The sequence below is a fragment of the Motacilla alba genome, chromosome 14 (assembly GCF_015832195.1).
Source record: "Motacilla alba alba isolate MOTALB_02 chromosome 14, Motacilla_alba_V1.0_pri, whole genome shotgun sequence".
NCBI lineage: Eukaryota > Metazoa > Chordata > Aves > Passeriformes > Motacillidae > Motacilla > Motacilla alba.
The window spans coordinates 13360699-13381643 of NC_052029.1; the positions used below are offsets into that span (position 1 = coordinate 13360699).

Genomic DNA, 20945 nt, shown 5'->3' on the forward strand with positions numbered 1-20945 from the left:
GTTACTTGAGGCCATTTTTCATTCTTGTATTCACCCAGCTAGTGCAGATCCCGACCACCTTGCACTGCAGAGCAGCATCACATGATGCCTCTACAGATCCCATCCAAATGTTTCTCTGAATAATGCAAACAGTAGCTTGGCCTCCTTGCAGGGAGAGCAGGCTGAGGGAGCAACACCACGCTTGGCCTCCGAGGCCAACTGACAACATTTCAGGCCACCCTGCCACCCACAAACACTCCCAGTTTTATTTCAGCTCATCAACTTCGCTTCTCATTACAAGGGGCAACCACAGCCCCCAAAACTCACCCTGGCAGCAGCTGGGCACCACCAGCATCAGCACAGGAGTGGGGATCCCTAAAGCCAGAGAGGAAGCCACACATTTAATTGAAATTCCTGCTGACCTGGGTGAGGAACACTGCGAGGTGACAGCGTGGCTCGGGGTAGCAGCTGCCCCACGGTGAAATCCTTCCCTAAAGCCCAAAGCTTTTTCCTCTTAATCAGGCACTGACAGTTCCCCTCATGAACACAGGCAGGGAACCACAGCAGGGCTGGTAATTAGGAGAGAGGTGTCATTCAGAAGGAATATCATTTCCCATCCTCTGGAATTAAGCTTTCCCAAGGATCATTATGAATTTAAAACCATCGCAAGCCCTTAAGCACTGACCCAGAGGAAAAACATCACTCCCGAGATGGTCCAAAATAAACTTGAAATTCTATAAAAGTGACATGAAGGCTGGTGAGAATGAGCTTAGCCCAGCTCACTGAGACACTCCTTATTATCTCTCATCTTAGTGCTTTGACAAGGATAACTCACTCGAGCCACCAGGACACTGCTAAGTGGATTTTTTCCCCCCCTCTTTTCCTGTTTCCTCTGCCTACCCCTCCCCAATCTCCCACTTCCAGTAACCTGCTTCATGTTGGCCAGCCCATTATTCAGCTCCCTTGCAAACACAGGAACTCCCAGCCTGTACACAAATGACCTTATCTCCTGGGAGACAGCTGCTGTGTGTTTCACACCTTCTGCTGTATTTAAAAAGGCACCTGTCCCACTGGGATTGGTCCTGCTGAGAGGAATCCCAGTTACATGAAGCAGCTTGAAACCCCACCATCACTTCAGTACACACACAGGCTGTGGGGACTATTAATGCCTCGTCTTTAAGTAGTTACAATGATGTCCAAATTCAATATTTAAAGGGAGTCTTAAAATATCTTCAAATACCAAATCCATCTGCAAAAAACCAACAAAACCAACTCCAAACTTCCAATGAAAGGAATTATGGTGCAGTTGTGACTGTCCCAGAAAGAATGCAGCCAGTGGCAAGCCCCAACACCCAGCACTGCTGGCGCTCAGACACAGCAAACCACTCACAATGGCTTTGGAAAGATATAAATAAAAATAAGACACCCATTCCAAACTAATGAATGGGAGCTTCTTCCAGCAGGCACTAAACAACACCCGAAGGGCTCCAGGTCTCATGCACTTGGGTTTGTGCACTTGGGTTTGTGCTACTCCAGGTTGCTAATCAGCTCCTGGCCCCTGGGATATGCTTCCTGTCTCTCTCCAGCTGCGCAGGAATTGTGTGTTTGCCCCACCTATTCTTGCCACAGGACTTTTCAGTGATTTGTGTCCAATTTCAAAGCACAAGCCTCGCCAGCAGCAGGAACGCCCACTGCATTCTCAGGCAGACAAAGCATTGGTCTACCCCGGAATTTGGATTTCCGAGGCAGCTCCTGAAACTCCAGGCCAGGAACAGGCTGCCAGCACCCTGCTGGAATCCAGACTGTACCTTATCACCAGGAACACCTGCCCCAAGTGTTCTTCTAGGAACTGCTGTTCCTGCCCTGTCTGCCTGCAGCCAGGCCAACCAGAAGGAAAACATCCTAGGAAGCAAGAAAAAGAGATGGAAGAAAGCCTGTTACCACAATGCAGCACCTCCAAGCAGCCTGAATGTCTACAGATCTTCAGGAAATCTGTCTGAGTCCCGTCCCAAGTCTTGGTGTTCCAGGCACAAACTCTTGTCAAGATGATTGTTTATTAACATCCAGTCACACCACGAAGACACCCAGCACATGAAATCTATTAACGTGTTTACAACTGCAGAAAGCCTGATGTAAGGCAGAGGAATTTTTGCTCAGCATTCATCCCAGAAATTAAAAGCACATATTAAAGCTGTAAATCCCAGAGCTCTGGAATTAAAAGCTGTGCCTGGAATCCTCCTAGGCCTAAACAAAGTGGGTTCTGCCGCATGGTTTGAGCTGCAGGCCCTGTACCTGTTCAGGGATGCACCAGAAGCTGCTCAAGATTTGGATCTGCAGAATGATGGGTCTCAGATTTCCTGCCTCACCTTCCAAACAGGTTGCTGCTGGAGGAAAAACCCTCATGCCATCCTCTCTGAAAGCAGCAGAGGCCACGTTAGCTGAGCTTGCAAAGGCCAGTCTGAATGCCTGATGGGGGACACCTGCCTTTCCCTCCACAGCTACCACTGGAAACCTGCAAGAGCTCCAAAGTGCATCAGGTGGGAGAGCAGAAATTGTTAAGAAAGAGGAATCAACCTCCACAGGGACAGAATGGAGAAGCAGAGATCTGCCCATAGGTCTTAGGGACTGGCTGCTCCTCTCAGAACTGCTGCCTGAAGCAATGCTGTTCCACAGGGAAAGGAGCACAAGAGGGAATACTCTGAAAAGCACAGGGACATCAAGCTTTAGTTCCTCGGCACTGTGCCTGGATTATGGAAATAAAAGTGCACAGCAGCAATATCAGCTCTTCTCTTCCAAAGCATCAGAGGTCTCAGGACAGTGACCAAACCAAAAGAAACAGAACAGAAACATCAACAACTAAACTTATTTGTATGAAAACTGTTCTAAGCATCTGTCAGTAAGATTCTAAAGTGAGGTACTGGAGGACACTCAAAGACAACAATCCAGGTCATAAGGCACAGGTGAGACGAAAGGAAAAACTCCCCGGGCTGGGCTGGCAGGTGCAAGCAGCCGTTATCCACCCAGGGTTCCAGCCAGCACAGCTGCAAAGCCCAGGATCCATGGGATGACTCTTTAAGCCAATCTACATCTTGCCCACCCCAAAGCACGGCCCCGGGCGAGCTCACACTCCTCTCTTCACACACAAGCTGGAGCTCCCCACGGCTCCTCAGCCTCAGAAGGCTTGGGTGGGATCCCAGCCTGCCTCCAGCCATCCGGGGGAACAAGGCCAGCTCCAGGGGCAGAAAAACTCATTACATAAACGCAGTGTACATTAACACTTCCAGGCTGTGCTCTACCACGGCTGGCTGGCACTTGGATCAATGGAGAAGGGAAAGAAGAGGAGGAAGAGGAGTATCTCTTACACTGATCCCTCAGCTCCGAGGACAGCTGTGTTTGGGGTTTCTTTCCTGCAGCAGCTCCCACAGCAGATACCTGAAATGTCGAGATGTCCCAACAGCACCGAGTGCTCCCACACTGAACAGGGGTCAGAAGAGAAATATCTTTTACCCTCCTCTGCCCACCGGCTCCGGCTCATCCCCGATTCCAAACCCCCGGCCCAGCCGTAAGGAGCCCTCGGGGAGCTGCGCCTGTCCCCGGCGTCCCTCGGGGCTGGGGGGACACAGGGGCGGTGAAGGGACCCCCTGGCCCCGGGAAGGAGGAGAAAGGACCGGCCCTGAGGGGACGGAGGGCGGAGGGAAAGAACCCAGTCCTGAGGGGAGCCGGAGGGGGAGGGGGTGTCCCCGATCCTGAGGGAGAGCGAGGAGGAAGGACTCGGCCCGCGATGAAAGCGGAGGGGCACGGGAGGACGGGGACGGCGACGCGGGGGACCCGTCCCTGAAGGGAAGCGCTATGGGGGAACGACCCGTTCCTGACGGGAAGAGAGGGGAAGAAGCGGCCCTGAAGGGAAGCGGGGGAAGAGGAACGGACGGAACGGACAGCGGGCCCTGAGGGGACGCGGGGAGAGGGGGGAGAACGACCGGTCCCTGAGGACAGGCCCCAGCCGGGAGCAGCGCCCGACCCCGCAGCGAGGGGTCCGGCGAGGCCCAGGGACGCCGTCGGGCGGCAGGGCTGTCCCGGCACTCACCGGCTCCGCGGGACGGAGGGGTCACCCCGGCACTCAGCGGCCCCGCCGCCCCTCCGGCCCCGCTTCATTTAACCGCCGCTCCCGCCGCTTCCGCCCGGCCCGCGCCACGTGACCGCGCCGCCCCGCACCATAGAGACACGGCGAGGGAGAGACAGAGCGGCGCGGGGGGGACGGGCGGCGCGAGCGGGCCCGGCCCGGAGAACCTACCATAGAGACAGGGGGCGGTCGGGCAGCGCCGCGCCACGCCCCCTGCCGGGCGGGCGGTGTTCCCGTGGGGAGGGGGCGTGGCCAGGGCCGCACGTGTGTGCGGGGCGGGGCCCGGGGGCAGAACGGAACTTTTTGGGGGCAGAACTGAACTTTTTGGGGGCAGAACTGAACTTTTTGGGGGACTCAGCGATGGGGATGGGGGGTCCGGGACCCTTGCACGGGATCCCCCCGTCCCCGCAGCTCTGGGGGCCAAGCGAGGGGCAGGGAACGCTCCCCAGGACAGCGCGTTGGCAGCTGGGGATGTCCTGCAGGAAGACTGGAAAATGGAAGAAGTTGAGGGATTGAAGGGATTGGCCATGCTGCCAGAAAAGGAGAAGCCGATTCGCTGAGCTCCGCGTGATTTCCTATGAGAAATGGGAAAGTTTTAATTGCGTTTTCAAGAGGTTCGTGTCGTGGAGAAGTCGTGGAGCAGCCCCTCGGCAGCACAGCCCACCCACTGGAGCAGGCTACAGGGATCCTCCTCTCTTGGCACCAGAAGGAAAGCAGGAATCAGGAAAAGTTCACCAAAAGTAGTTATTAAAGGAAACAGCGGTGTCAGTGTGTGACAGAGCGCTGAAGGACTGACAGGATGTCCTGCTCCAGGTGATGAGCTCCTTCAGTCCCTGCTGCTGGCTGCCTCGAGGGTGGGCTGCAGCAGCTCCCCGGCCATTTGTTCATACTGTGAAATTACTCCAAGAACAAAAAGCATTTCATTTGCACTCCTTCCTTTCTTATTTATTTATTAAACCAAATTATGGCCCATCTCTCAGCGTCAGGGAGGGAAGGCAGTGCTGCAGCACACACCAACACTGAGCACCCTCCTCGGACTTGCTCCTGTCCTTCTCCACTTGCAAAGCAGCAGTAATTAGAGGAAAGAAAACAAACAGGAAAGTAAGGATTCATCAATATTAATGAATCTTTCTCCAGCTTTCATTAAGGGGGAGATTATAATTTCTTTCTGCAAACTGAGGTTTTGGAAAAGTGTCAGGACACCTAATGAGAAAAGAAGGGAAAAAGATTAAGGTGAATTAATGAAACAAAGTATTCTCCCTGCAGAGCAGGACCTTCATCTGGGCAGTCCTTACAGATCTGTTGAATCCATTGCACTTCAATACTTTGTCCACTCTTTTCCTCTGATTCCCACAGATATTTTAACAAAACAGTAGCTACCAAGAGTTTAAAGTTGTGAGTTTATTGCATATGTAACAAAAATGAACATGACCTCCTGGGTCCAGCCTACTATACAATCACTGTTTATTCCAGCTGGTTCCATAACCACATTAAATAGAACTAGTATTTCCTTAAATACTTTGATTTAGACATAAAATGAAACATTAGTGTACAACTTCCACAAAATAAATCTGCAATAAAAACAGTGGGAAGAATAACAAGGATAGCAGCAATACTTAAACATGACATTACAAAATAATAAATTAAAAAAATACATTATAAAGTGGTTGAGGAACAACGACAACAACAACAACAAAAAAAATTAACAGAATAAAACCAGATCCATACTGTGATTCTGGGAATTTGCTGTGCCACACAGCCCCGAACCTGGACACTGGCTCCAGAGGGCCTGGTGGCTGGATCAGTAATTTACAAAATCTGTTGGATTTTACAACCACCTCCACTTGAACTGAGGACAAACTGCTGAGCTGACGGCACCGTCTGGAGCTTGGAGCAGCCTTTTTGGAGCAGGGTCTTGTCTAACATAATGCCCAAGAGAACACACACACCCATCCAACAGTCTGCTTTCTTCCTGCTGGAGCACACGAGCAGAGTGGTGGTTTCCTACATCCCTGAGCGTAGAGTAGAGGCTGAGGAGCAGTACCAGGGCAGCAGCTGCAGGGTTTGTGCGGCACAGCAAGGACAGCCACGCTGTGCCTAGTCCTGCAGGGTTTGTGTGGCACGGCAAGGACAGCCACGCCGTGCCTCGTCCGTGGCACAGCAAGGACAGCCACGCTGTGCCTCGTCCTGCAGGGTTTGTGAGGCACAGCAAGGACAGCCACGCTGTGCCTCGTCCTGCAGGGTTTGTGAGGCACAGCAAGGACAGCCACGCCGTGCCTCGTCCTGCAGGGTTTGTGAGGCACAGCAAGGACAGCCACGCCGTGCCTCGTCCTGCAGGGTTTGTGTGGCACAGCAAGGACAGCCACGCTGTGCCTGGTCTTCCCTTCGGGGCAGATCCAAGAGGATCCGCGCACGCGGTGGAACGTGGAATGGCAACACGAACACGGGACTCGATGGTTTTCTTTGGGCAAGGTTGAGAAGTAACAACCAAGTTCAAGTGCTGGCAGACCGAGTGGGAACGGACACACAAATTCAGACAGCTGAGGTTATCCCAGACCTCTGAGAGCCACTGGCTCAAGCCACGCTCAATCCTATTGGCATTCTGTCCTTCCCTGGCCTTGGAAGTGGGCACAGGAAGAACAGCCCACGGCTCCAAAGCCATTCTGCCTCTCTTCTTGCTGTTCCTCCATCCACCCAACCAGCTTTAAGGCCTGCCTCAAATGCACATACAGAACAAGACAAAAAATGTCTTCGTCATCACTGAAGTGGCACAAAATTGCAAAGACAACACGATGGGAGAGGTGGTGAAGCTGCTGAAAAGAGAACTGAAATCATTTAAAAGACAGTGCCCTATTCTCGTTACTGTCAGCACGGAGGAGGTACCTTGACAAGGGCTTTAAAATACAGCAAAAAACAGACGGACTTTTCCAAACAATGATCCTTGCCTATTCTTATTTTGTGCATTCAATAAAACACTGACGTAGCAAAGACATTAGGAACTATCTTATGTCAACTGGGCTGTTGACATAAAGCTACTTGACCTACAGATCTCCAAATCAGGGGCCTTTCCCTTCACCTCACTTGGTTTGTATTGAGCCAGTTGTGCTGCAGGTGTGACAGGATCTTTATTAGGGGTGCGCTTCAGTAGCTGGGTTTTTGGGGTTTTTTTACACTTCTTTTGTGTAGTCATGAGACTGCATGCAAAGCTTTTGGGCAATAATCCATTTTGCATTTTTCCTATCTGACTGGTTTATTGCACATTCAAATGTACTGAAAGGATTAAATACACTCTATGAACAGGTTTGACTTCAAAGCAATTTGGAAAATCCAGGGTTGTGGGGACTCTGCTACTCTGCCTGGGACTGCAGGGATGCTGTCTGCCAACTGCTGTACATCCCAACAACCAGAACTGCAGAAACTGGTCTCCAAGTGCCAAAAGATCCCTACAGAGCAGGGGGCTGAACATGCCTCTCCTGTGCAGTCCTGCAGGATGAGCATCTTTAGCCACCCTGTACAAATCTCACAAGATGGTACAATTTGACACCTCCGATGCCACTCCCGACAACAAATCACAAGAATTATGGTCAATGGCAAAAAGAAAACCACAAACAAACAAAACAGAGAAAGATGCCAGGTTTTGACAAGTGTCTACTTTCTGTCCTATCACGGTTTAAAGCTATTACCAAATGCAATTAAATAAAAAGACAAAAGAGAAGTATTCCAGTAGACATCTCCTAAGGACAGTCTCTTACCCACAGCTGAATTTCAATGCACTATTCCATTAATGTAACATCTGTTAAGTGGTTCAGTCATGAATCTCTTTAAAAATCAGGCTTGCCAAATAAATAAAAATCCTATACAAGCAAGTCTGCTTAAGTTTAGACATGTTTGATAGATAACTGGGTCTCTCTGAAGCCATGTTATTTGTTAAAATACTGTCTCATCTTGGTGTGCCAACTGGAAAAATGTTAGTGATTCAGTGTCTTAGGTTACAATGTAACCAAAAGTCTGTATTCTATCACAATCTGTTAAAACCAAGGGGAGCAGTGCTCTTTATCTCTTCCATGACACATCCCTGATAACTCCCTCTGGGGGAATTATCTCCTGTTAATGGGCCATCGAGCCTCAATGCATGACTGACAAAATCACACCAGCCATTGTGAGATGCTCCACCCAGGGGGAGGAACCAAGCATTCCTACCTGGATACAATCTGAGATTTGGACCACAGGCAGCCCTTACCTACTGCATTCCCAGAGGACAAGAGCTACACAACCACCACTGGAGACCTTCAGAGGAAGACCAGACCCTTCTACAGGATCACTGCTTCAACAGAACCACATCTATCACTTCAACAGGACTGCAGCCACCACTGACTCGGGCTGCCACCACCACCCTGACCAACAGGGTGTCAGAGCCTGACTCTGTCACTTTAAGCCAGTGTTTCTGAATTATTGCCTTGTTATACATCCTTGTAAAGAGCCATTATTCCTATTTCTCATATCTTTGCCTGAAAGCCCCTAATTTCAAAATTATAATAATTTGGAGGGGAGGGGGTTACATTTTCCATTACAAGGGAGGCTCCTGCCTTCCTTAGCAGACACCTGCGTTTCAAATCAAGACATTCAAGTATTGGATTTGCTTTTGTTTCCCCTGTGTTAGAGAACAAACCTTTTAATATTAGTTTCAGATATTGGAAAAAATGGCCTTATGGCTCTCTGGAGAAATTTTCATCCCCACATAACTGAAGTAATAAATTGTTCCAATAGCCTTCTGTAACATTTAGAGTGTATTCACTATATAGTTCCCTTTTTACCTCAATCTCCAAATAAACCTTTCCCAAGGCCAAAAAATTTGAAGCAGGATTTTGTTCTGTTAACTTGACTTTTAGTGATTTCCATGTGAGTCTTAGAATTTAAAGTCACACAAACACATCTTGGGTAAAACAGTGGCACAGAATTCACAGCTTTGGGATTGAATGGATTTTTATCCTCTGTCTCCTCCTCACAAGGCTTCTCTGCAAGGTACTAACATCTGAACAAACGATGGAAAGTAATTCTGCTGGAGGAAAGAATTGTTTTCACGTGCAAAACAATTAGGTTTCAGCCAGGACAACCAAAAAGAAATCATACAATACCGTTTAAGCTGTCCCAGATTCCTTCACTTTTCTTAAGGTGAGCCACAGCTTCCACTGGGAGCTTCCTGCTAAGGCAGAACTTGGATTTCTTTACCTTTCAGTTAAGTGTTCATATGGAGGTATTTTCTGCTAGAAGTTTACTTTTTAAACAGATGTTTAAAATGTGCAATGCAAATTCTGCTGCCAGTCAGACACTCTGCACCTGCTGGATTCTACAAAGGCTCAACCTTGATTTAAGACAGACTAACCAGGTGCACCTACCAGTTTCAAGTCCTCAGCAAATTAAGCTCATTCTCAAATACACTTTGATTCTCCTATTAAAAAAGCCCCACAGGTCGCTGACCCTATCACAATATGTGTTACAAATCTAGCAGAATATCCTGTGTAACCAAAGCCAAATGCTGAATTTGGCTGCATTTCATTTCAGGGGGGGAATAGAAGAAGAGGGAAGGGGTTATTGTAACAAAGGGGAGAAAACAGAGTTGGGAACCACCAAGAAAAGCCCCGACCCTCCCCCCCAAATCCACCAGCGACCTAAGGGAAACAGCCCCATCTCTAAGTTGTCAGAGTTCAGATGTTTCAGACAGCTTAGCAGGAAGTTCACAGCAAGCTTCTTCTAGCTTTTGATTTGGTGGTCCATGAGCTAGCATCTGTTTCCTTTGGTTGCTTTTTCATTCCACAGCAAACCCACACGTCTCTTCCACAGCTGTCAACAGCTTCTCATAAAGCTTCTCGTATGACTCATAAGGCGGAATGTCGATCCGGTTAAAGCTGCAGGGAAAGTCACAAAACACTGATGGATCTGAAGTGCTTATTGGGGGAAAAATGTAAAGAGGCTACATGTAGATAGAAATTGTAAAGACTCTCAGCTGTCTCAGTGGCCAAAGGAGGCAAGATGAAAACCAGCTATTTCTACAGCAGGAATGCACAGCTTAATAGGGCAGCGTTTGGGATGAGGAGGAGGAAGAGGCAGATGCAGGAGGCTTGCAAAGAAAAAGCAACACATCAGGCAAGCTCACTCCCTGCCCTGCCTGCAGACAGTCTGCTGCTGCTGCTGACACCATTTCCTGCCTCTGATGGAGTGAGATTTCTGTGCAAGGGCTCAGGCTATGCCTATACTGCAGCAACAGCGTGAGCTTCCAACATTTGGCATCTGACAACACTTCATAATAAAGAAATAAAGAAATAAACTTACAAACGTCTCACTACCCAGAATAATCACCTCTGGAATAAATGAAAACCACAGATAGTATAGAAGACAAGCTTTAAGAAAGGCAAATTATTTTGCTGGCTGCAGAGTACAGATATCTCCAAGCGAACAGAGCACTCTTGGAGTCATCCATGTGTATCACACGCCTGACCCCTGCCCAGGACACAGATGACTCCTTTAAATCAAGACAAAGGGAGAGGAAGCAGAGTGTTTCCATCTTACCAAGTGTGGGCTTTTGGAAGGTTGTCTGTGTTTGCATCTATTAAATGGATGGTAAACAGTCTGGGTCCTGCAGCGCCTGTAGAACCTTAGACAGACATTCTAGTTAATGCACTTCAACAAAGCATCATTCACACACACACATTTTGCTGCATATAAAAAGGCAAGAGAGGAAATTACAGTTCCAGCTGCAAGCCTAAGTATGTCCTAGGCTAAATCTGTAGAGATATTTGCAGCTGATGAAGGGATGGCAGAAGAGATAGGGCTGTTTGTGACAATCATTTTACAGACTGGTATTTTGGAAAGCTGCTAAATTTGATATTAATGAAGCTGCACCATCAAAAATGAAAATACGTAAGTGCATGAAGGTTCTCCTTGTAAAAGAGAACTAGTATTTTAATTTTGAACATCAATTTACTGTCAGCCAACAAATGGAAGGTGATCAGGAGATCAGAACAGCCAAGGACACTGCCACATTTTTGATAAAAACCTGCAATTTTCAGAAATTTGCTTTAAAGCCTAATGGTTTGCTGCTGAACACTGAGGGGAATACAATTCTCACATGAAAAAGTTCTTTAGTCTGCCATATATCCCTGTGAATATTTGCATGGAATGATTTGAACCTCAGAGCACAGAGCTGTAGGAGACTGGTGTGCCAAAACTGACAGCAGTCAAAGCACTGCACAGTAACAGATTCACCAGCTTCCATCACTACCAGCAACAGCCAAAGTGCTCAGCAGCAGCCGAGCTGCTGACAAATATAAAACTGCTCTCAAGCTCTGAAGCTTGCAAGTGCTTGACTTATCCAGTAATATGCTGATATTTTACAAGGGGCCTGTAAGTACCACACCACTTGTATCTCTTTCTCCAACCACAGATTAACTCAGCCTCCACATCAGTCACCTTGTAAAGCCTTGAAACCTTGAAGTGGGACACGCGTCGAGCCCGTCACGAACTGCAGCAGCCTTGCCCTTCTTTCCTCATCAAACGTTTCCACTGCTTGCCAGAACCACTTGACAATGTTGCTGTCAGCCATGCAGTGCTTTAGGCGTGTGTTGGACTTCCAGTCATTCAGGTCTATCTTATCCAGGCCTCCTATGATCAGCTGGTAAAAGATTAGGAAGCGCTTTAAAGGCCAGAGTAATTCCAGGTTTGCAGTTATAAAACACATCCAGCCACGTCACGAAGCCTGGCATTGTTCAGGTGCTTCACCCACCGTTTTGGTGCAAGGTAACCTTCCAAACCAGTACAGAACTGGCAGATCTCTCCAGTTTGACTGCAGTGAAACTGACCCAAAGCAGTGTTTTACCAGCATTAGAACTTTCACAAGCAGCTAAGAGTCAGAAGCCCATGCAAGATTTGCTCTATTACATCTGTGCTCCCTGGAAGGTACAGCCTGTCTTTGTGAGGGCACAGCACGGATTTGGAATAAGGCTGTGGCACAGCATCATTGTCCTGCTGCAGGGCTGTCCTAGAGGTGCCAATGGAATCCTGCTCAGCTTATGGGAACATCTGAGTTGCTTTGTTGTCCCACAACAAACTAGTGAAACTTTTCATCTGCTTTCTGACACCATTTGTGACAATCTCTGACACAGACCAGACATATCACTTCAATCTCTTTTCCACATGACACCAGGTTGCAAAAAGGAAGTTGCTGCTGGCCATGCATTTAACCACCTCCTGTGGCAACAACAAATAAATGGCACAGAGCAAACTTCACTCCTCAAAAAGAAACGTGTAGTATTTTAAATTTCCCATAATATTCCACAGTAAGGATCCCATTATTGAGAGCTGCCCTTTAGCAGCTGCCTTGTTGTGCCACCACGACAGCACCCACTTACACCTGCTCACATCATTAGGGGAGTTGTGACTGTTCTGACATGGAGAGTATTGAAATATTTAGTGGATTTTTAATCTACTTTTTTAAGCAAATGGAATGCAAGAACTTTATGGGATTAACCCAAATGAATGACTGACTAGCACAAAATGCCTTCTAAACCACAAATGATGAATATTCCACAGGTTGTCTTATTTTTTTTCTAGGAAGCAAAACCAAAAGGAAAAATTGCTGTAACAGGAACTATTTTAAGAAGTAGCTTTCTGCACCTCAGGATTTGATAAGAAGACAAATTAATTTCTTTTCTACATGCTCAACTCTTCTACTTCTGCAAACCAATTCCTGTGTGCAAACAGAAACAGCCATGCATGAAAAGTTACTGGATGAAACAGGTTCTGGGATAAATAACGTGTCTGGTCTTGCCAACAATTCCTCAAACTTGCAGTGTTTCCTCCTTCTCAGACCACCTGCCTGGAGCATTAGTCTTTGGATAGAAACCATGGTGTATTTGTCTTTCCCTGTTTAAGTAGCCCTCTCAATAATATTAACCCAAAGAATGTCTAGAATAAACCTAAGAGGGTTTGGTTAAACAAATACTCAGCTTTCTGGTATATACAATGGAATGAGTTTTGTGGTTTGTTTGGTTTTTTGTTTGTTTTTTAAATCAAAAAAGTGCTTGACTGTGGATCAAACAAATTACAGAACAATAATCCATGTGGATAAAACATACCTCAAGTTCTTTCTGGTCAAAAGGCTTAAGGAGATGTTGAGGAATAAGTTCATTAAAACCTTTCTGCAGAGCCAGGAACTGTGCCTCTATTCCTCTCATGAACCGCCAGTTCACATACAGCCTGTGGGGGAGGAAGGAAGAAGTCAGGGGTGATGAGCTGGACAGCACTGGGATTTTCACAGCAGACTTGGAAAATGCTCATTCTACAGAGGACCTTGTTTTAATACACATATTTTGTATTATGAAAGAAGTGCTTATCCATTCCTTTTTCCATCAATAAATAATTATTACACCATCAACAGAAAAACCAAAATACCACTCAGAACTTCATCTTCCCAGGTCTTCCAGTGAAAACATTCATGTCATTTATGACTCAGGGGTTTCCACCCAAAATACTTCCTTAGTTTCACTACATACAAAAATTCTGTTTACTACCCTCTTCCCACTCCATTGGCAGGACATATTTCTGTTTGCAATACCTGACATATTCCTTCTTGTTCTCTTCTGTCACTGGAATATTCCTGCCATTTGGTTTGAGTTCATGCTGTAAAATCCTCCCGAAGGCGTTGTGCTCCACACAGAACGTGTGGTCCAGGACTGGTGTGATATCGTTCTCTCTGCCAATGCACAGAGGGTAAACTCAGCATTTCTGGCATTTTGCTAACTCTCATGGTGATGCTGACAGTTATTTGAACACCTAGGTAGTCTTCAGGCTAAATCTTAGTTACCACCTGCATTTCACACACTAGAGGAATACTGCCACCATCACCAATTTCTGTGTGGTTTGGTGCATGTTGAAGAGCCTGATCAGATATGGGATATCCATCTAATTCTAACAGAACTCAGGATACTGGATAAACCTTATATACAGAAATACACACATGCATATAAATATATATGTATACACCCAGCAAGAATCTGATCTGCTGTCACATATCTGAAGCACAGAAGAGATCATACATAGAGAACTTTATCATTAGTAACTTCTTTAAATACGAAATTCAAAACAGCTTTTAGGAAAAGAAATTAAGATAATGCAAAGCAGTTCCAAAGAGTCCCAAAGCTACACTGAATGCTGGATCTTGTTCTGCAAGCATAGAGAAGCCCAAATTACTTCAATTTATTTTCATTTTAATCAGAGTTGGCTTTCTTTTGAAGAAGGCTGTATTTCCCCTCAGACCTCTGTCCTGAGTTTGGATTTAGATAGTGATATTCTACCATACCCATGCCACCTGTAATGATTTAGTATCTACTTTATTGCAAGGAGAGCTTGCAATGAAAACTTTCCCTCAAGTGCCTCTGACATATTCAGAATAGTTTAATGACTTTGTACAGACAGCCATCACAAAAAGATTTTTGCAAACTCTTTGTCTAAAGCATCTCACTATTGCAAACAAACTCTACCCCATTTTCTCTACAGACGATTGCTAAATTCTGTACTTACAAGATCCAGACTAAACTTTTGTGTAATTCTGGGTCAACAGATTCCAGATCGGAGAGCTGGATGGGCTTCCCCAGCAGCTGCTTGTAAAAGGGAACTGTGAACCCCCCGTTGATATAGTGTCCATGGAACACAGCCAAACCCATTATCCGACCAACAAAATGGAAATAAGACAAATGGTCCTGCAGGGAGAGAGGAGAATCAGGCTTGGGAAGACACTGACATCTTGTGGCACCCTCGGTGGTTTGTTCTGTGTGAGTTACCTGCAGCCCTCTGGGCAAGAGCAGCCACCAGTTTTCCTCACAACATAACCAAAACCAAAGCATTTAATGATTAAAAACCTTGAACAAGTCTCTGTGCATTACCTGATTAATAAATTGGATTCAAGTCTCTAGACCTATCAAAGGGAAAAACTAGGAAAAAGAAAATCCCTGTGAAACCTCTAGAATCCAAGAAGATGAGGATTCCAAACAAGTTAGTTTATTCTTTGTTTAACCATCCAAATGTATCTAGTCTTGAGCAAGCAGTGTGCTTGTTTCCTTCATTTCTTTCATGTTCCTTTTAAACTAACTTTTGAAAGCTGAGGTGTAAGACCTATGGTTAACATTCTTCCAATCCACCTCCTTCATCTTCCAGTGCAAATGTCAGGAAATGTCATGTCAGGGAGAATTCCCTCTACTAATACAGAACTGCTGCTCCTTTTAGGGTCTGCATCAATACAAATCCTCCAGTAAGAGGAAAAGCAAGCACAGGAGGGTAGTGAGAAAGGGCAAGCAAGGGATACATCCCTAAAAGTCATGGGGTGGCACTGCTGGGAATGCAATGCTGTGTGCACAACCACCTGTGCTCACAGGGAAGATGAATTTCATCTGCCTTGTCTTCTCAGAGTCACTGTGCAAACCAATCAGTACTGAGGAGTCTCACAGAAATCAGATATTTATCAAAGGCTGTTGTGCTTTTAATCTCTGAACAAAACCCTTCTGCTTCTTACTGTATAAATATAAGACATTAATACCTTCTTATTCCAATTTACCCTGCAGTTTGGACACTCCTTGTGAAAGAACACCGCAAGAAACTGCAGAGGACATCTCTTAAAGCAGGAATATTGCTGAGAAATTAGTACTTACAGGATTGATAGAAGAGTCTGGATTGATTTGCAGCATGTAAATATTATCTGTGGAGTACTGGAAGAGTCCATAGTAGGGATTCAACATTTCATGGCACAGTAAATATAACCACTCTCTGTCAAGAAAAAAAGCCCCAAAAAACCAACAACAAATTTAGAAGAGTACAACTTGCACTTCATTTTTAGACAACACAATTATTGTGACTGATCAGTTATGGAATGCTTATTTCAAATCAGATCCTCTTTTGGTGCCCTCCATTTGTAGACAAAAAGGGTGTGATTAAAACCCCACAATGTCCTACTGAACTCAGGGCACACTTGGTTTAGTTTAGAAGCACTGAAGGGATTAACATAAATTAAAAGAAGCTACAGCAAGCTGTTAGACAATGCCTTTAACTAATTGAGCCTGAACAGGCCGCACTTCAAAAAAGAATCCTGCCTTTGTACAGAGTTCAGCTATTTGGAGCCTAAAAGATCTGCTTCCCTGCAACCTGCACAGTAGAAGGAAATATTAAACAAATCTGTTGATTAGAGCCAGCTCAGTTTCTGGGGATCTTTAGAAAAGCTGTTTTTCTGCCAGCTTGGTGACTGCTTTCAGCAGCGGCCAGAAGGGACAGAGACCAAGTGCATTAAAAGGAGGGGCTGGGTAAATTCTCTCACCTCAGTAACACACAAGGACAGGAGCAGAACTAAAGCTATTTCTGACCTCCCAAGTCACCATGACAAATACTCCTTTGTTGTTAAATTGGGACACCCTTCCCAGGTCCAGAGTATTCGGAGAGAACTACCAATTGTAATGCTCAGAAGTGGAGCTGTACTGATCTGGAAGAGTCAGTTGCAACTAATGGGCAATTATGAAAGGCATCAGGGTAACAGGATGTCAACAGTGCAGACACCCAAGGTTGCCTCGGGTAAGGCAGCTCAAAATGTTGCAGTTTCTTTCCTTTGTCCAGGGACTGATCACTGAAAGACACCTAAGTGGGCAGCTTTTGTGGATTTGAGGAATTTCTCTGTGAATTTACACAACTCTGAGCCACCAGGTGAGCGTTTTTTCAGTGATGCTAAATCAGCTCCTGAATTTCAGATCTGATGTGACCCGCAGGGAGTTCTTGTCATTTTTAAGAGGGAGGCAAGTCCTCGCTGGAATTTTAGCTTTTGTTTAGGATTAGTTCATCTCCACTCCTGCTCCAACAGATCAGAGAACTCTCCTGAATGCAGCTGAGACATAACAAAAAGGAACCCTCCTGCAATCCATTTGTGGGAAATCAGAGAGGTGTGTTTAACAAAACCATTCCTGTGATCTGGATCTGACTGCAGGGTCTATAGCTCCCTGAGAGACCTCACAATTTGAGCTGATCACACTTTCATAACTTGCAGTGAGACAACTGTTAAATCACAAGCTTCTACTTTCCAATGTACCATACAAAGAGTGAAGCTACAGGCACTGTCTATAAACTAGACCACAAATAATTAACATATGACAGTAACAGGTAATTTGAAAGGGGATGGCAGCAACCATAGGGCACTTAAAGGGCAACTTGACAGTTATGAGGTGTCAGAAAACACCCAAAATCTCACCTTGCTACTCCTCCATAGTCCAGGCCCTCCTCTCCTCGGAATTTCACCATAAGCCTCTTTTTCAAGTCCTTTGGCCTCATCTTCATTATCTGACGATAGGATTCCTGTGTGTGAATTTGTACAATTAGCTATTTTATTTCCTATAATTAAGTCTATTAGATTTCTCTAATACCACAATTAAGATCTCTGCATTCCTGTAATACACAGATACTGAACTACAGAAAACATGACTCTGAGTGCTAACCTGAAGCAAATTTCAGTGACAACTGGGTAACATGGTGGGTGCTTGTGAAGCAAAGTTGTTGTAATCAGTGATCAGTTTTACTTAACTCTTCAGTGACAAAAGCTGCTGTTAGAAGTAAAAAAAAAAAAAAAAAAAATCAATCAAATACCTCAAATATTTCCTCTCTGGATACTTCAATGCGACAGTGACCAGCCTGAGGTTGCTGAAGAGAGAGCTCATGTCTAAGAACTTTCAACTTTTGTACCAAGTCTCTTTCATATCTCTGTGCAGGCAACTCCTCACCCTCTTCCAATGACCCCTCATTTGGAGCTGGTAGAGGCTGCTGGCTGGGCTCTTTTAGCTGGCATTGATGGCTTGGAGAAAAACAGGACAATATTTAGTCTGGACACACAACAGTAAGGAATATGTAAAACACTGATGGAAGAAATGATTCATCTTCTCTAAGAGGAACATGGAGTGAAATGTGTATTCAGCTGGATACTTCTGTACCATCTTTACATTAAATTCAGGGATGCAAGGAACACAGACATTTAAAGAGTTTCAGCATTTTTGAACTGTTTTTATATGGCAAAGCACTGTAGAAGGCTCTGGAGCATGATCACTGATTGCTGACTGAGCAGTAATTAAAGTTTGTGTGGTATTCTCCCACATAGAGAGAACTTTCAAGAGTGCAACATGGAAAGAGATCTCTAATGGAACAAACAACAGCTTTATAAAGGGAACTGTCTAACAACTGCAACTGATTTTATTCCAGCTTCAAGCAGAATGAGGCTGGGGATTCCTGACACAGTAAAAATACTGCATCTGTGGTTTTTAAGAGAGAAAGATACACTTGTCCCAAATAGTTGCAGCTTCATACACTCAACTATCCTTATCAATCAATGCTTTATTTGGGTTGTAGAGCAATTATTTTTAGATGCAGAGATTCCCTGGCTGGCTTCAAGCACAGGAAGAAGTCTGGTCTTGGGCACAAGCAGCACTGCCAGGCTGCTTCCAGGGTCAGTTCCACACCAGTTCAGCTGCCTTTCCATGATGCAGAACTTGAGCTTACCAAATCCTGCTAAACCCAAACTGGCTGTGCACAGCACCCACTGACCAGACTCCAGCTGGCTTTATATTCCCATTGTCTGGAGCTCAAGGGAGCATGAAGTTAGTCCAGATCCAGAACAGCCAGCACAGAGCTAGAACTGCACATCCAGACAGACATGAGCTGCTGGGAAAGCCCTGGCAGACTCTCTACCTCACACCCCAGCAATTCCAGAACTGTGCAGAGCAGAGTGAAAACCCTTCTGAATAGCCTCAGCAAAAAAATTAGATAAAACCAGCACTGAGAACCAATGCTTGGACCCCAACTACAGCACTGGCTGCATCTGTTCCCAAATTATCATTCAGGGTTTCAGCCCCTCATGACTCCCAGACCTGACAGGAATTATTTATCAGCCAAAGCTCTTACTTCATGATGTGATGTAGTCGTGGATCTGTGAATTGTGTGGTTCTGTTGTTATGATCTACAAAATATATTCTTCCTGACACTGTACTTCTGACTTCCCAGCCTGGAGGCAGAGGTCCCAGTTCATCACAATTCACACTGTTAAGGTCTCTAAAGGGAAAAACAAACAAGATGTTAATGCACATTTGAAGATAACCAAAAGCAAGATCACTTAAAAACTTAAAATCACCTCTTTAATTAGGTTAAGGTTAGAATCCTGACTATTTGACTGAAAAACCACTGAGAGTAAGTCTTTTAACACATCCACTCACCCCTTACATCCTGGATGGATCTCAGGTATTACTCTAAGTGCTGCTAAAGGCAGTCACTCACTTCCAGGCAGTGTCTGAATTCAATACATAGAATGTATTTACACCTAAAAAGACTGAAAATACCTAAGGCTCCAGCCAACTAACTGAGGAAAACACCAAGAGTGGCAAAGGAAGGAAACATGAAGATTATCTTTAGGCAGAAAGACTTTTGTTAAGTAAAGTATTCTTTAATCAGCTGGCATGAATTCAGGGTAGAAGACACCACTCTATGCAATTCCTCACCTAAATCTAACCATGCAATATTTGTTAATAAATGAGTTAATTGAGAGGCTTCAGAAAGGTAGAAATGCTTTGTACACTGAAGGTGCCTTAGTGTCACAGTGAGTATACGCCAAGGGGACACACAGGCAGACAGACAAGCCCTTGTTAGGCTCCTTAAAGGAGATTATGGGACCATTTGCTGTGGTCAGCTGTGCATCTGAAAGTCCTGCAGAGATCTGATTACAGCAAGTTTTAACCTCCAGCTCTGCCCCATGCCATGGTTAGGGTTTTGCACCACAAGCTGGTAGCACAAGAGTCACCTTTAACTAGAAGAGGTGTGACCTGTGACTCACAAGACACTGCTGTGTCCACTTCCACTGCTGCTCCTGAAACCCTGGCTCAAGGATTTGGGGAGGGGAGCAGCAGCACCTTCCACTAGGGTGACCAGCATCACTTGAAGAAGGCACAAGGCTTTGGGCACACAAGCCTGACATGGCTGACACAAATGGACAACCACTGTCATTTCTTGTTCCAACAAAGCAGCTAATCTAAAATCAGCTATTTTCTCTCCCTCTCAGCTTTGTTTTTCATTTCCTTCCATACACTGAGCTTTTATCACCACTTTTGCCTGCACTACTTTGTATCATTTTTCTAATATCCTGTACCACATTCCTCTATCATCCAGGCAGTGCAGCAGCTGAGAGTTACAAACTTCACTCTTGAATCTGGTGTGCAGGTGGCCCATGGAACAGCCCAGATTCAGAGCTACTCAGGAAGAGCACCAGACCTCACTCACAAAGACCTGGATTAACTGCAGGTTAAGGTTTAAAGAGGCTTTACTAAATTAATCATGTGAAGGATTCAAATTTTCTAGCTGCAAATTACTGGCCTGAAGCATAAAAACCTCAGACCATTTCAAGTTTAAAGATAACAAGTAATCTCTCCTTCAGTTATACACAAGTAAGCACTAATAAAACAAAAATTACAAGTTGAATATTCAAGAAAGAATTATTTTAAGAAAGAAGTCAGATTTTTCTTCAATTTGCAGTCCAAACTGTTTTCATAGAAAAAAAATGTAGGCAAGATTCAGAAATTTGTAGCTTCACCAAAAACAGCCACATCAACATTTTAGGAAGAATTTGTCAAACAGGAATTCCTGAAGGGCTACATATTTTTTAGCTTTTTGTTTTACATGTTTCTCAAGTAAATAATTCTTTCAAAAAGAGTAATCCTTAATGTTTGGTGAAAAGGTAACTAGAAACATCCCAAACAATTCCTCTGCTGGGAGCTCTCCCTTTGAATTC

The 20945-nt window shown here is 45.3% G+C and overlaps 2 protein-coding genes across 7 annotated transcripts in view; both read right to left on the reverse strand.

Moving 5' to 3' along the window:
* Positions 1 to 4276, reverse strand: part of RNF216 (ring finger protein 216) — a 73787-nt gene extending 69511 nt beyond the window's left edge. Inside the window, exons 1-3 of one of the 3 annotated variants that reach the window (XM_038150993.1) lie at positions 4064 to 4276; positions 3342 to 3453; positions 1788 to 1881 (exon numbers count right to left, since the gene is read on the reverse strand). The gene's annotated coding sequence lies outside the window, so the exon portion shown is untranslated. The remainder of the gene's footprint in view (positions 1 to 1787; positions 1882 to 3341; positions 3454 to 4063) is intronic. The other 2 variants (XM_038150992.1, XM_038150994.1) reach the window with 2 other exon arrangements.
* Positions 4277 to 5485: 1209 nt separating this feature from the next.
* SMURF1 (SMAD specific E3 ubiquitin protein ligase 1) overlaps positions 5486 to 20945 on the reverse strand; it is a 45630-nt gene continuing 30170 nt past the window's right edge. For 2 of the 4 annotated variants that reach the window (XM_038151051.1, XM_038151049.1), the window contains exons 9-18: positions 19073 to 19219; positions 17768 to 17972; positions 17376 to 17479; positions 15799 to 15913; positions 14675 to 14853; positions 13710 to 13847; positions 13231 to 13351; positions 11567 to 11768; positions 10667 to 10742; positions 5486 to 10005 (exon numbers count right to left, since the gene is read on the reverse strand). In XM_038151051.1, the coding sequence (XP_038006979.1) occupies positions 9906 to 10005; positions 10667 to 10742; positions 11567 to 11768; positions 13231 to 13351; positions 13710 to 13847; positions 14675 to 14853; positions 15799 to 15913; positions 17376 to 17479; positions 17768 to 17972; positions 19073 to 19219 (1387 nt within the window). In that variant the 3' untranslated portion in view covers positions 5486 to 9905. Of the gene's footprint in view, positions 10006 to 10666; positions 10752 to 11566; positions 11769 to 13230; positions 13352 to 13709; positions 13848 to 14674; positions 14854 to 15798; positions 15914 to 17375; positions 17480 to 17767; positions 17973 to 19072; positions 19220 to 20945 lie in introns of all 4 variants that reach the window. The other 2 variants (XM_038151050.1, XM_038151048.1) reach the window with 1 other exon arrangement.